The 12,970-nt window shown below is 37.7% G+C and overlaps 1 protein-coding gene across 1 annotated transcript; it reads right to left on the reverse strand.

Annotated features, from left to right (window-relative positions):
* Positions 1 to 999: 999 nt before the first annotated feature.
* LOC131332533 (REF/SRPP-like protein At3g05500) lies at positions 1,000 to 4,857 on the reverse strand. The gene is made up of 3 exons (XM_058366839.1): positions 4,425 to 4,857; positions 2,916 to 3,143; positions 1,000 to 1,746 (listed from the first exon to the last, which is right to left on the reverse strand). The coding sequence occupies exons 1-3, from the start codon at positions 4,458 to 4,460 to the stop codon at positions 1,255 to 1,257; spliced, it is 756 nt and encodes a 251-aa protein (XP_058222822.1). The 5' UTR covers positions 4,461 to 4,857; the 3' UTR covers positions 1,000 to 1,254.
* Positions 4,858 to 12,970: the final 8,113 nt, after the last annotated feature.

The raw sequence follows: 12,970 nt of genomic DNA on the forward strand, positions 1-12,970 counted from the left end.
TATGTACTCGTCCCGAAATTTCACATTATGATGTTGTTATTTGGTTTATAGGAAATTGGGGGAAGACGCATTGGGAGGCAACCGTGAAATGGATATTTCAGTATCTAAGAGCAACTTTCTCTGACAGTGTGGTTGGTTGGAAGTAGTCTAAAGACAAACTACAGTTGCTCTATCGACTATTGAGGTCTAACACATGGATGCAACCAAAGCTGTAAAGGAGGCGTTGTGGTTGAGAGGTTTATTTGGTGAGCTTTAGTCTTGAGCAGGGTTCGACTATGGTATTTTGCAATACATTTGGCAAAAAATCTTATTTATCATGAGCAAACCAAGCATATTGATGTTAGATATCACTTCATTCGAGATATCGTCCGTCAGAATCGAGTTCATGTGAAGAAAATTGACACGACAGATAGTCCCAGTACATATGACAACTAAGCCTATTCCAGTTGTCAAGTTCTAGCATTGTTTGGTGTTCACAACTGTTGATTGCCCTTTAGAGGGTTTGGGAGAAGGGTGGCAGGTGATCGAGAGGATTGCTCGTGTTGGGTTCAATGGAATTCAAGTCAATGAAGGATAATCGTTGAGAATGAACTTGAATTTGTGTCGAGCAGACGGGAATCATGTCCCTCTGGATGGTGCTTAAGTCCATCCTAACGGTCGGCCGCAGAAAAGATTCGTGCTTCGATTTTAAGCCTACTTTTGTGCTCTCCTAATTGTTGAAAGGAACCTCGGAGAGTTCTATGGTTTAGTTGTTTGGGCTATTCCATTGTTATTGCTGCCTCTTTCAAGAGTTTTGGAACTCTATTGCTGCCCCTTTCTAGAGTTACGTTAGCGGGCGATCATCGCTTTCCCATCGCCTATAGAACCGGCCATTAAAACTTATGATCGAGCCGAAAAACGAAAAGCTTATGTTTTTGTGAGATAGCTTTATGAGTTGTTTTGTCTATTTTGTCTCTGTCAAAACGTTACGAAATTATTTGTATCTCTGTACTGTTGGTATGATCAAAACAAACGGGCCATATGATTACCAAAACATAAAAACATAAACCAACCAAAGATTCACACAATAGACAAAGAAATTACCTTGTAACCAAGGTATTTTAGGAGTCAACAAACACAACACATTAAATCCTCGACCCACAAAATGGGAAAAAAAAACACAGCAGCTTGAAACCAGTAAAGCTAATGGATTGCACCAGTCGGGACAAGTTTTTACCATCAATGGAAAGGAATATGGATGGACGCAGCAAATGATCAATGAGCGGTGACCTCTCCTTGCCCTCCGGTGGCAACCAATGGTTCAGTTAAAGCCTCGTCGGTAGTAAACACCTTGGCAATCTTCTCAGTTGGCACCAATGGAAGATACAACGCGACCTTGTATCCCTTCTCCGCGGTACAGCGCACAGTATCGTTGTACTTTTCGGTACAGTAAGCAGCTGTTGGGATCATGGCTTGGGCCACCTGGGGGAAAAGAGGGAGGCGGTTGAGGGAGCGCCAGGCGGACACTGCATACTGCTCCGCCACGGGCTCGTATGTGGCATAGAGGCCCTTGGCAACAGGTTCATACTTGGTGTACGCGTTCTTTGCGAGTCCCGAGGCGGTATCCACCAAGTTGACACGGTGGACTTCGGAAGCCACAGCCCGGGCCGTGGATGGAGCATTCTGGGCGGCTGAGAGAGCTTGGGTTGATACCTTTTTCACGATTGGCGGCACCCGACGGTCCAACTCATTCACAGACACATCAACCTGCATCAGTGAAATATGAAATTCAAATAGGTTTACTTCAAATGCTTTGTCATGTAAACCCAGGACGATAAAAGATGATGAATAGGTAAACCAGCAGGCTTTGTCTGCTATATATAGAATATTTCTGTGACAAAATTTCTATCAGTGTTTTTGATGAATTTCTACAAGGAAAATCAGCTTGAAATGCAGCATAGGCATACTCACAGTCACAATAGTCTTGGGATTCCAACATTATTGCATGGGTATTAATCCTCCATTGGCATGCTAATAACTAATTTGAACTGCACATTACGATTGATACAACCCAATAATAGTAGTCATCTTCTCGAATAATTAAATGGCAAACTTCAAATTTTTCCTCTGTGGTTTTAGGTTTTAGGAATTTATACGACCAATATATCACCCTCAGTGTTTTAACATGGAAGTCTCACCATGTTGAATTAACAATGAAATTGCCAAATCTGAAACAAAAAAATTACAACGGCTATACCGTATACGTTGAATTTAAATTTTAAACTAAATTAGAGAGCCTCTTAATGAAAATTTGCTCATGTACTGTTTTGGCCCTTATTAAACGTAATTGAAACTTAATTGGTTTCCAAATCATTCTTGTAATAGTTTTATCAACAAGTTCTTCCTTCATGAATTATTTTCAATTCCAGTATTCCACACTTACCGTCTGATGCACTTACAATTGTTCACATGGCAATGCATATTGCCTAATCCAAATCCAAAAATTAGTATGGATGATTCATTTGGGTACCTTGAACAACGTTACCAAAATGATACATGAATTCCAAGCCATAGAAATGTTCTAATTTAACGTTACCAAAATGATACACGAATTCCAAACCATGGAAATGTTCTGTTTTTGTCATTTCTTTCGTGTTTTTTTGAAACAAAACCAGTGCAATGCTGCAAAACATTGGCGTTCGCATGTATTTTGAGAACTTTTATGTATAATCTTGTGTCAAAGAAAATTCAAAAACAGGCCGCTAAACTGGTTTTTTTTATTTTTGTAACACGTTATTTGTCATTTTGTAAGAACAAGTCCAGATATAATCCCACAAATCCACAATATATCTACCAACACAAATAGTTAGAGGGACAAATGCTTTTACATGCAGGAAAGGATGCGATAAGGGATTCTAAACGAAGGGATTACAAACCTTGTGATCGACAAATTTGAGGAGTTCAATGGGGACGTCATGGAACTTGTCATAGACGGGACCCACGACGGTCTTGACGGTGCCTTCAACAGTCTCCACGCCGGGCTTCAGAGGGCCAGAGTTGTCCTTGGCATAGCCGTACAACCTTGTGAAGCACATCAAGGCGTGCAGCGTTGCCACTTGCACAAATTCCAGGTATTTCAGCCTCTGTTCTTCCTCGCTGTTAGCCTTCCCCAATCACAAGTCAAAGATAACAAACAAAAAACCAATAACCATATCAGAAACCAAGTCAATCGTCATCATAAAAACAGAGGCTGAAATACCTGGAATTCAAACTTTGTGATTTGCCTATGTTGTGGCTATACCGGTGAGTATTGTCCAATAAATTGTTTATAAATGATAGAATAATACAAACTTTGTGATTGTCCCAAATTGAATTAAAATCAAATTACTTTAGGTCGTTTACCAATGCTAGCAACCAAGATAACCTGATTCAAACCATTAATCATAAACCCAAGTAAAATAAACCATGAATCTTTTGATTCAAGAGCAATTCTTATTTACCAGTTTTAATATACAAAATCGGGATTTGTCCGATTCTTGAATATGCTACAGATGGCAATAGCAGTGAGTATTGTTCAATAAATTTTTTATCAAGGGCCCCGGGTTAGTTGAGGTGCGGAAGAAAATGATCTTTCATCGCCCCTAATTGGACCGAAATTAAACTGCTTAAATCCAGGAACTTTACGATTACACTTGTAAACTCGAACCATCTCGATTTCCCCTCAAAAAATAAAAGGAAAAATGAGTAAATCGTGTTGATTCAAGAAACAATTCTGAATTCCCAAGGTCCAGTTTTGATCTACAAAAATGATCATAATTCGTCGATTGTTCAATTGCTGCAGAACAGAACCTATTCAAGAATCACGATTCACAAACTAATTTGAATTAAAAATCCTTCCGTATGCAAACATATGTAAACCAAATCGATCAAAATCGAAAATTTTCTACAGACACGTAGAAAAGGAACATCCATTCCTCAAAAAATCTCCAAGAAATACTAATCTACCATCGCAATAACAAAAAGGGCACAAAAGGAAAGAACAGAAATCAAAACCCTTCCGTACACAAACATGCGTGAATCAAATTGATCAAAATTGAAAACTTTCTTTCTGACACATAGAAAAGAAAAACCACCCGACTTCCTCTGTACCGAGATGTTTTTGGGTCGTCAGACTCTGTGATTTTTATTTTTTTTATTTTTATGTTTTCAAATTTTTATGCGATTCAATCGCCGAAAATGCACAGAGGTAAAAAGAATTTCAGCACAGAGGATTTGATTCGAAGCAAAACCCCATTCCTCAAAAAATTTCCAGGGATATAATAACAATGTTCCGTCGTCATAACAAACAAATTAAATTCAAAAACAAAATAATCGCAATAACAAACAGGCCATAACAAAAACATAAGATATCAAAACCCAAACAATGAATCAAGAAGTTGAATTACCATCTGTGGAGGGAGGGTTGGGTGCGATTCGGCCATGATGATCGGCGTTCGTTGGGAAGCGATTGATAATGAAAGCTTTCGTTTTGCGTTACAAAAAGGGTGCGAGTTGTTTGGTTGTTTTATAGGAGTAAATAAATAAAGGAGAAATGGTTTTTGATTCCTATTTATAAGGGGGGAAGGAAGGCCAGGTATGCAGAGGAGAAGAATTAGGAAAGGGGGGGGGGGGGGGGGGGGGGGGGGGGCTTGGTTTTGGCGGTGTGAGTGGGAAAACGTGTGGCCGATGCCGACGATTTACACGGCCCGGTGGATGGAAATACTATGGAAAAATATTGGGATGGTCAGCGTACCGATTACTTCGAGGTTAAGTTTGACTTCTAAAGAACAGATTTTCGAAACGGTGATGACGTTAGATGCACGGGTCCATGGGTCGCTTTTGATGGAGAGATGCTACCCACCCACAGTATCATATACTACCGTATTTAATTGACCACTGTGGTTTTGCGTGTATTTTTAACGATCTATATCTCTTAACGTATATTGCTTAAAATATGTAATATAGATACTATTAGATAGATCTTTATTTTTTTTAAGACAATAATTTAAAAAACATAAAAAAATAACATAAGTTACGAGATACAAGCCGTTGAAAAGGGACGCAAAAGCGTAGTGAACAGTTAAATAGGGAGGGAGAAAGTACAACTTTTCAGGTTTTACGCGAACTTGATATTTAAGTTGTTGTTCCACTTAGAGCATCTCCACTCCTTGCTTAAAATTTTTACCCAAATTTGAGTAAAAATTTGAATAAAAACTTGATTTTGTATTGTGTGTTCCAATGGGTAAACTCAAACCCAAGCACAAATTTGAGTAAAAACTTCATTAATGACAATATTGTAAATTTAAAGGTGTAAAATCTGCCTTCAAAAATTTGAGTCTTAACCAAATTTAAGTCTAAATTTGAGTAAAAATCAAAATTTGGTATAGGTTGGGTAAGGAGCGGAGGAGGGTTTTGAATAATTTTTACTTAAATTTGAGTTTGAGTCAAAATTTAAGTAAGGAGTAAAGATGCTATAATAACTTGAAGGATTTTTTTTTAATTTTTATGTAACTAGTTTTTACGCAACTTGATACTTATTAAGGTGGTGTTTCGCTAAACATTTCAGGGATGGCAATTACCTCCGATCCGTCTCCGCCTCCGACCTCCTCATCCCGATCCGAGCGGGTATTTTCCGATTTGATAGGCAAATGGGGCGGGTATGGTATTTGATTTCCCCGCCCCATTTTAACCCGATCCGAACCCGATTATAGATAGTATATTTTTGTATGTATATATCTAAATAAATTTCATTGTTTTGATATAATAAGAGTAATATACCAATTAATAAAACACTAATTTGTGTCTTTGTTTTTTTTTATTTATATTTTTTTTCCAGAAATCCTATTGGTACCGACGGTACCCATAGGGAAAATGCACCGACGGCCACCGGACGGCCGTCTCCGGTCACCGGACGGCCGATCCGAGCCGTCCAAAAATTTTAAAAAATAAAACCGAGTGGCCTTACGCGAGAATCAATGGCATCCGAGGTGTGTAGGGTACTTGATCCGAGTACCCCTTTTTCGTGTATATACACGTATATACAAATATACACGAAAAATGGGTGCTCGGATCAAGTACCCTACACACCTCGGATGCCATTGATTCTCGCGTAAGGCCACTCGGTTTTATTTTTTAAAATTTTTGGACGGCTCGGATCGGCCGTCCGGTGACCGGAGACGGCCGTCCGGTGGCCGTCGGTGCATTTTCCCTATGGGTACCGTCGGTACCCATAGCAGTACTCTTTTTTTTCAACTTTCATCAATCATCAATATCTTGTTTTTTTCAAAACACTATAAAAAGAACAAAACTAGTCAAATTATTATGGTGAATGGGGACCTGATTTTCCCCCAACCCCGACACCTCCCCGATTTTCCCCGCTCCGACTCCGATCCGATATAGAACGGGACGGGTTTGGGGACGCTAAATCCTACCCAATCCGCCCCATTGCCATCCCTAAAATACTTTTAGGACTTTTTTTATTATAACTTTTCAGGCTTTTAGACAACTTGATATTAAGGTGTCGTTTCACAGAGCAATTCTAAAAATTAAGTGGGACGGAGTCTAAAGAACCCTACTTTTGGTACCTTGACGACTGAATATACATACGGCATACATTGTCACGTGGAACTTACTATGGAGTACGTCTTTTCGTAGTTGACTACCATTTAGAATGGAACGAGTCAATGAAAAAGGTTATTGAGTTCTGAATTTGAACCAAATTAATTTTTGTTAGTAGTATAAAATGGATTTCAAATAAGACGATGCCAAAAATATTAAAAGATCTTCTTTTTCGGTGTTTTTAAAACCTTTTTCATCCTTAGAAAACTACTTTCAACTTGGGTATACATTTTTTTCCTCCCATTAAGATGAATGATTAATCGAAAAACTTTGACCCATATCCAGCAGAAAATAAAGAGAAAACAACTGAAAAGTTCCGGTCAAAAAACATAGAAAATGGTAGCCTCGACCTCATTTGTCATGTGAGACCCAAAAGCCTCACATCGGTAAAGGAAATTGAGTGTAACATACAAGGGCACGCGTCCGACTACTCTATAACTCGACGTTAATATTTTGAGCCACATGCTTAATTAGGTTAAGGGTTAATAGGTCAGCTGACATAGATCGTTGTAGGTGGTATCAGAGCATAACCCTAATCTACATGGTGAGGGTCACCTCTAGGATCTGGTACGAGTCTAATGATGTGCCGTACAGACCTAAATCACACCATGACCATTGAAGGAAGACTGTTGGGCCAAATGCAACGAGGACATTGTATCATAAAGTGGGGAGATTGTGAGACTCCAAAAGTCCCACATCGATGGGCAAAGGAAATCATGTGTAATGTATAAGGGCAAGTGTCGAGCTATTGTATTACTCGATGATAACCTTTTGAGTCACGTGCTTAGGTTAAGGATTAACAGGCGCGGGTCGTTACATGGCATCCCGAGTCTTACAATGTGATCCGAACACGTGCGAGAAATATCAAGTCGATGGGACATTTGTAACCAAGTGGGTGAAACACTTTTGTACAGGGTTGACAACGCAGTGGCGACTCCAGGATTTTGGAACCATAGGGTCATTTATAAGCATATATTCTCTTACCAATTATAAATAAAAAATTCAATAGTAATGACAACTAATAATCTAATTTTGACAAAAAAACACATCAAAAGCTCAACAAGCATTTCAACTAAAACAATAAAAGATATCAAAAGGTATGATCTAATAATCTTATTTTCATTTCACCCAAAATAAAATAAACTCAAGAACTTCTACAGTTGAATTCATGGGGTTCCGAATTTTGAAATGTTGCATGATACTAGTTTCTTTATTGATAACATCAAGTACTTCTACGCTTGCATTTTATTCTATATGGTGTTTTAACTTTTACTAAGGGTTATAAAAAGGAGTAATTTTGAGTAGTCTCGGGCCCAACACCCATCAACACCACACATTTTTGCAAGATCCATAAACTTACTGGTGGATTCCACGGAAATACGTGATATTTAGGGATGTTGGACCACCAAATAATGTTTCTCCAAGGAGAAGGTGGGTTTTCTGTGAAAAAATAATCAAGTGTGGTCATCAAATTGTAATGGGTGGTCCTTGAAGTGTTAATTTTGACGAGGAAATGATTGGTTTCAAGTGGAAAAATAATCTAGTATAGTGTCATCATCAAATTATAATAGGGTTATTATTAATTTGAAAAAGAAAATCAGCATAGTAATAATATTTTTTTTTTCCCTCCATGGGGTCGCCCGACACCGCTGCTCGCTATGTGGCGTCGCCACTGTGACAACCCCATGTTTCTTATACCACCGAGAAACACTATCAACCACGTTGTCAATTTCCGGCGATTCCACTTCGGACAACCACCGCCTCCCTTCGTCGCCATTCGCCACCACGAGCTACAAAACTCCTTCCTCTCCCTCTCTACTTTAGTCTAAAATAGATCCCAAAACCTTCCATATGCTCCAACCATATATGCATGCATATTAATCCATACGTTTGTTTTCGCAAAAAAAAAAAAGGGTTGTGCAGTGTTGCCAACCGGGTGTTTTGGCCCATTGGAGGTTGTGCTTGTATTGTTTTATCTGGGCTTCTAGGCCTTCTGGTGTACTGGGCTGTGTCCCTAGAGATTAGACTTGTCCCATTTGGCTGTATTTGTCAAACTTTTTGTTGGATTCCCCTTCTCTTTTCCTTTAATAAAATGTTACTTTTGCCTATAAAAAAAAAAAACTTACCATAACAATCTGACTTTCTGCAGAACTTTTAAACGACAGTTTGTTGTGCAAATTTGGGCGCTAAGATCATTCAAGGCTATTAAGAACAAGATTTAGAGGGAATATTCGAAGTAGGCCAGTCAATAGAATCCGATCCGAATTCGGTAATTCAAATACGGATTAGATCAGATTAAATCTGTTATTAATCCGATCTGAACTTTATTTTTAAATTTTTTTTTAAAAAAAATTTATTTTTAAAAAAATGCTTAAAAAGTTGTATTCTTTTGGAAATAATTTATTTTTGCTAAAATTTTTGAAGTAAAAAAGTTTTCAGATCGGATTCGGATTACCACTATCAGATTCGAGTTTTATCGGATAAGATTCAAATTTGTCAAATCCGGCTTATTAACAGGCTTAATTCGAAGTTAGTCTGTCTCACTGAGACGAGTGGTTATTCATCTTTCAAAACCGAGACTTGTTTTCAATTATGGGGTTATTACCTTTATAATTAGAAGCTACATGCAATTTTTCTCATGGATTTCAACAAATGGGAGCTATATTTTCCGACTGGTCTTGTATTTTCTTTGGGCTTAAAATGGATATATTATCATTTCTCTGCTGGCTAAGAGTCAGATTTCAAGTCTTACCAATGTTCTTTGGATATATTATAATTCTGTTCTTTGGATTTCAACAAATGTTATTTATCTTTAAAATGGGTTTCTTGCCAATCGTAGATTTGGATCTCGAATTGGACGGATGATTGTTCTTTGAATATAATTCTGTTTCCTTATCCCTATAAGTCTCTTGTAACAATTTCAAGATCAATGAATTTTTTTTTACCGTAAAAAAAAAAAAAGTCTTGCCAATGTTGTTGTTTTGTCATCTATAATTCTGTCGTTCTGTAACTATTGGAGCTTTCGGTTAACGAAGCCCCTAAGACCAGCGTCTTTGTAATTATTGTCTAAGATTATCAAATATCTTCTTCGCTGTTTTAAAAAAAAAAAAAAACGAGAAGATTTTGCAAGAAATCACTGGCGAATAACAACCGGTTTATGCCAACTTTGGCGCTCAAAATTTAGCAACTTGCTCATGCTAACTTTGGGATCAAAATTGAACAAAAATTGTTAGGCCAGCTACGAGGTGAAAGGTTTAACAACTGGCTATCGATGAGTTGCGACATCTCTCCTCAATTTAGCATGTGTGGAAGTCTTTATAAACCCTCCTTTCCGATGTCTTAATTCCTCACCTCCATCCGCCTTCTTCCCTTCCAAAAATCGAACAAGATAATTAAGCAATTAGATCATCAATTATGGCTACAGAAAGCCGCGTCCCTTTCATATCGGCTGCAATCGCAAGCGCCATTCCTGTCTTCCTTTCTGGGTATTACCTTACCCATACGGTCATTCTCTTCATCCGTGGCAATCCAGATTGCACCCGTCCACGCTCGGAATTGGATCTGGGTTTCGCAATCTTCGCTTTCGTTCTTTTCCTCGCGGGATCGATTGGTGTTGTATGGAGACTGAAGCCCCTCCAAATAATATGCATGGTAACGTTGGTCATTACCTTAGTGCTGATCCTTGCCGTAGGGATGAACATCTTACCTGGTGAAGCGCGCACTTATCGATTGGACAAATATCCCCGATGGGCCAAAAACTTCATTCTGAACGACAACGACTGGGGCGTTTTCCAGAGGTGTATTGTTCGAGAAAAGTTCTGCGAAAAGCGCGACTATACGGTTCCTTCCATCCCTCTTTCTCTTAATCGTAAACTACTTAAATTTAATTTAGCCATAGGAATATATACATGTACTAGTGCTAGCCCGTGCCTACGGCACTACGCATCCCGATTGGAAGGGGATGGCAGTTGTGTGATTTAGGTAAAAACGATGGGCACTTAATTGGGAAGTAGGAGAATGCACTACAGCCTTTGGATCAAATGAATCTAAGCCGTTCCAACAACTTGTCCCCACACCCTTCTGTTTTATAATAGAGATTCCCAATGTGTCAATCTCTTGTTCCAACTTGATGAAGAGACTTTTCATGATGTCTGCGCATGCTACTGCAGTTCCATCACGGCTCAAGATTTTATACTATTATCTTACTTTTGAACGGTCAGGATGTTAATGAAATTTTTTCGGAAAGGAGTTAAACTTTTTCCCGGAAAAGTTTCACTAAAATCTGAACCGTCTAAAACACTTTTGGACGATCGCGATAGACTGTTGTTGTAAACAACTTAGCTCCTGAAATAAGTATTTCTCAAGTTCCTAACATGATCATCATGCTTTAGGTTTCATTGTAGGCAGTAGGCAATCGAGAATAATATTTCCGTTCTTGTAAATTATTTTTCTCCTTCATTTTGAGTAATTTGTTCGGTTTTTCTGAATTTTTTTTAGATTTGTGTCATATTTTATTTTGGATTAATCATCCATCTCGATCGTCGAAAGAAGTCTAAAAAGTTTAAAATTAATTTGTTTTGTATGAAGGCTATAAGTATCGAACAACTATCTTATTTGTCAAAAAAATCGTTTTACTCTATTTAAATTTTTTTCAACATCGGTCCATATTTTTATATTTTTCCGATTCGTCTTGTCGAGACGAACGACGAACGATTAACCCCAAAAAATAGGACAAAAATTTAAACAAAAAGTTACAAAAAATAAAAAATATATCAAAATAAGTTTCAGACTCGTAAGTTTACATACAAAAACGCAGATTAACCTTATTCTTGTGTTTTGCATTAATTTGTTCCCTCGATTTGCAGGGAGGTTGCTGTTCTCCTCCTATTTATTGCGGATATCAAGAAACGAATAAGACTTGGATTGTCCCAAAATCAGGACTATATTACCAAGACGACACCAATTGTGCCGTGTGGAGCAACGACAACGACAAATTGTGTTACAACTGTGACACTTGCAAGGCCGTTTACCTGAACAGATTCGCGGAGAAATGGGTCCTTCGGGGGTTCTGTATTGTCTTCGCAATCTTCATTTGGATTTGTTGCTATGATTGCACCGTCGGAGCGGGCAATGCGAAAAACGACCGAAGGAGAGGACAAATTGTTTAGTCCATTCGTTACGAGCATGATGATTTGTATATATACTTAATTAAAGACAAGTTCGTACCATCGGTAAAATTCTCATCGCCACATACCACAAAATTGTTGGATGGGTTTATGTTACGGAGAAAGTTTCCAGTACATGTACCATGGGAATGTTGCTCATTTACTCATTGTATGTTTGTTACACAATTAAAGACAAATTTGTATGTTTGTTACACATTTGTTTGATTAATTACGCAAGGGTTGTACTTTGGAAGCAAATGATCGATAGGCATAGTTTTAGAGCATGGGCAAGCATATATTTTGTGCATGGCCGTACACGTATTTTTGGCAAATAAATCGAAAAATCACCAACTTTGATACCAAATTAAATGGAAAAAAGAGGAAAACACGAGTTTTACTCTTCTCTCTTCTTATTCACTAGAACTTTCGTATTAGTGTGTCAATTTTTAACACATGTCAAGGATGGTTCTACTAATTTAAATAAAAAAAAAAACAAGAGTTTTTATATCCATTCTCACGTTTATCTATAGTAGCATGAAGTTGAAGGACAATTTTGAATTAATTCTCCACTCTGTGACCTTTTTGTTTTTCAATATTTTATTCTATTTACCAATTTGATGATTACTTTAGAAGATTTTGCGTACGCATATTGCCGAATCCAAAAACTAGAGGTGGCAAATGAGCGGATTGAAATAGGTCGCGGGTCAAATATGGACAGGTTATATATAGGTCACATAGTAAACGGGTTGAAATGTGTCGGGTCGAATATGGGTCAAGCTAAATCCAAACCCGCCCGACCCGGCCCGTTTTCCTTCCCTTTTTTTTCTTTTTCTTTTTTTCCTTTCCCTTTTCCCCGACCCGTTTCCATTTTCTCCCCTTTTCTGTTTCTATATACTATAATCTAAAAATGTTTGCTTATGCTATACTTAGAACACTTCAAAATTCCCAAAAAAAAACATTGAATCCACAAATTCATCAAACCGTTTTTGGAGGTGTCGAAAAAATCTTATACTAATGCTTATAGCTTTCTATGCAAATATTCATATTGTATAAAATTTAGACAAAATTAAAAGTGTTAATTAACACTGTTAATTTAAGATTAGCACTGTTAATTCAAAATTAAAAGTGTTAATTAACAATATAAAATTCACATTGAAAAATTAAATTTT

This window comes from Rhododendron vialii, chromosome 7a (assembly GCF_030253575.1).
Source record: "Rhododendron vialii isolate Sample 1 chromosome 7a, ASM3025357v1".
NCBI lineage: Eukaryota > Viridiplantae > Streptophyta > Magnoliopsida > Ericales > Ericaceae > Rhododendron > Rhododendron vialii.

Coding starts and splice junctions, on each gene's coding strand:
- LOC131332533 (XM_058366839.1), bottom strand. CDS start 4,460: ATGGCCGAATCGCACCCAACCCTCCCTCCACAGATG. Junction 3,144..4,424: donor CAACCCTCCCTCCACAGATG/GTAATTCAACTT, acceptor TGATTGGGGAAG/GCTAACAGCGAGGAAGAACA. Junction 1,747..2,915: donor TCAAATTTGTCGATCACAAG/GTTTGTAATCCC, acceptor TCACTGATGCAG/GTTGATGTGTCTGTGAATGA.